The sequence below is a fragment of the Octopus bimaculoides genome, chromosome 22, assembly GCF_001194135.2.
Source record: "Octopus bimaculoides isolate UCB-OBI-ISO-001 chromosome 22, ASM119413v2, whole genome shotgun sequence".
Taxonomy (NCBI): domain Eukaryota; kingdom Metazoa; phylum Mollusca; class Cephalopoda; order Octopoda; family Octopodidae; genus Octopus; species Octopus bimaculoides.
This window is the reverse complement of record NC_069002.1, coordinates 6,073,619-6,076,300: the sequence shown is the minus strand read 5'-3', so window position 1 is coordinate 6,076,300 and position 2,682 is coordinate 6,073,619. Positions and strand designations below refer to the sequence as shown.

At 33.0% G+C, this 2,682-nt stretch overlaps 1 protein-coding gene across 1 annotated transcript in view; it reads left to right on the top strand.

Moving 5' to 3' along the window:
• Positions 1-2,682, top strand: part of LOC106879696 (protein unc-13 homolog B) — a 221,764-nt gene that overhangs the window by 19,258 nt on the left and 199,824 nt on the right. The window contains exon 4 of the mRNA XM_052975641.1: positions 2,377-2,406. Within this exon, the coding sequence (XP_052831601.1) occupies positions 2,377-2,406 (30 nt within the window). The remainder of the gene's footprint in view (positions 1-2,376; positions 2,407-2,682) is intronic.

The window sequence follows — 2,682 nt, the reverse complement described above, 5'->3', positions numbered from 1 at the left end:
TATATATATATATATATATACACACACACACACACATATATATATGAATAACAACAGTGTTTGCTGTGTCAGTAACAACATTATTAATGCAGGAAAGAAATGAACCGCATTTTGAATCTAAGACTAAATATACATGGCAGCCTTGTTTATTGCCATCTTCGACTATTCATAGCTGTTGGGTATTAAGAGTTGGTGATTCTTGGTGACATGCCGTAGAATAATTCCGTTGCACATGAATTTGTGGTTTGTTCCCAATCCTAATCAAGCAGAACTTCACGCAATTTCTCTGGTTCTGTTTATTAAATTTTCTTTGTGTTTTTCTGCGAAATTTTTCGTTCAACAATTCTACACCTTTTCGTTGTACGTTGCAAAGTAAGCAGAAGAACTGCATGATTCTTGCAGTACAACAGTCATTTAAACAACTGAGGTCCACTATTTATCGTTCTCTGCCACAGTTCTGAGGAACCAACACAGCAAAGGTTCTTTCTGTTCCCCACCCTCCCACATACACACCAGAGCAAGCACGGGCAATCTTTAGCAAGAAGTGAGTCACATGAGACATAGCTTACCATCAGGTGTGCTGCACACCTAAATGAATTCAAGGTAAATTGGCATGAGGTATGCCGTTCAGAGTGTCTTGTGGACTGCAGTTTACTCATGATTGTTCAAGAGCAGGGGTCACAACTGAGATCCATGTGGCCCTTGAGGATCCACATGAGATCTTGTTGCTAAGATTTATGCCAAAGAAATTGGTTAAGAATTGTTTCTCTATCATTTAAAGGCAATGGATTGGTGTAGCTGTTTGAGCATTAAACAGAATGTTTTGTGGTATTTGTTGCAACTCTCTGAGTCTGAGTTCGATTCCTGCTGATGTCAAATTTGCCTTTTGATCCTTTTGGAAGTCGATAAATGAAAGAGAGTTGTAACAAGCAGCAATGCATGACAGTGGACTTTTTGGCAGAATCCTTAGAGCATCAGACGGAAGTGCTTTGCCATATATCTATTCCAGCTTTATACATTCTGGGATCAAATCCTACATCCTGTCAGCAAGAATATCAAAAAGCAAAAAGAAAATGGAAAAAAATATTGATGCTTCTGTCAGGAGCTGATACGGATAAATAGCATCATCAATTAAAAATCAAAAAAATGGAAATATAATTTGCTGTGGTTTGATTGGAAGATTGGCAGTGATATGATGTGTTGCCATATGTTCTAGGAAAGAAAGCAGAATAATAATAATAATAATAATAATGATAATAATAAAAGAAAGAAATGTATGGAACTGTGTCAGTTAATATGTATACTGAAACCAGCATCAGATTTAGATTACTGGAATCATTCTGTGACAGTTCTAACTGAAAGAAGTGGTAATCTTAATTCCAAAGATAATCTATGAAAATGATACAAATTGTTACAGAATTGGATCATTTGGAATTTATATCGTAGACCAAAGACAAAGGAGGATTATTTTCTTTGTGGATATGTCTGTGTTTTTGTGTTTGTTTGCTTTTGCTTAGAACATCATCATTATTATTATTATTATTATGTTTTCTACATCACCAATCTGTCAAATGCATTAATCTTAATCATGCAATATTGATTGAAAGCTACCATGTAAAGCATATTTTAAATATGAGCCAACGAAGGAAATGTTTGTTCAGTTGCTCAGGCTGCTGCTAAAAATAGCAGCCAGATCTCCTCTTATATGACACCCTACTATTTTAAATTGAAGGTGATACGTGTTGAACCTTGTAGTCCTTACAAAAAGTGGGATACTTCTCAGCTGAAGTGGGTCTCATCATAAATCTGCTTGATTGCAGTTCACCACATGCAACCCTTTTGTTACCATATTTTTCTTTTCACTACTTTTGTGTCAATTAATTTTGAAAATAAAGAATTTAGTAAAATAACTTTACCCATTATTAAGGTGGTGTTTGAATCATAAATTAACTCAAAACTTTGTTGGAAGATCTTAATTTAAATCACTTTTTTTTTTTTGCCATATTTCTGACAAAATACACTGCTTTTCCTCCCTGGTGTTGTTTTACATTTATAATAAAATAAACACATACAAATTATAAAAATAATTTTTAAAATATATACAGTACAGTACTGTTTCTACTTCGTGGATTTTCACTTAGCATGGGGTGAGGCTGGAACGTAACACCCGCGATAGTCGGGGGACTAATGTATTATCATCACCTACATCATCATCATCACCATCATCATCATTGTTGTTGTCATCTTCTCCACCACTCTCATCATTCCTTAGATCATTTCAAAATGCTGTCACAATACAAATGGCTTATTGCTTGTGTCTAAAGCTATAATCATTTCCCCTCTTTTTTTCATTTTTCTTTCCTTTTAATATTCCAGTTGTTCCAATGAAGAAGGAGACTATAACAGGTCAGTATTCATCATTGTATATATATCTATATATATATATATGTAGCTATACTTTCATTATCATAATTTTTTCTATATTTAATAATAATAATAATATTAAATTAATAATTATATATATATATAATTATTGTAAGGGAGAACGTCAAAACAAGCCTTATCTTCTCCATACTGAATTAATGTCCAAGCATTACGAAGCTGCCAAAAAAACTCCATAAATACATGTGATTAAAATAATTATATGTGTATATATATATATATATATATATATATATATAT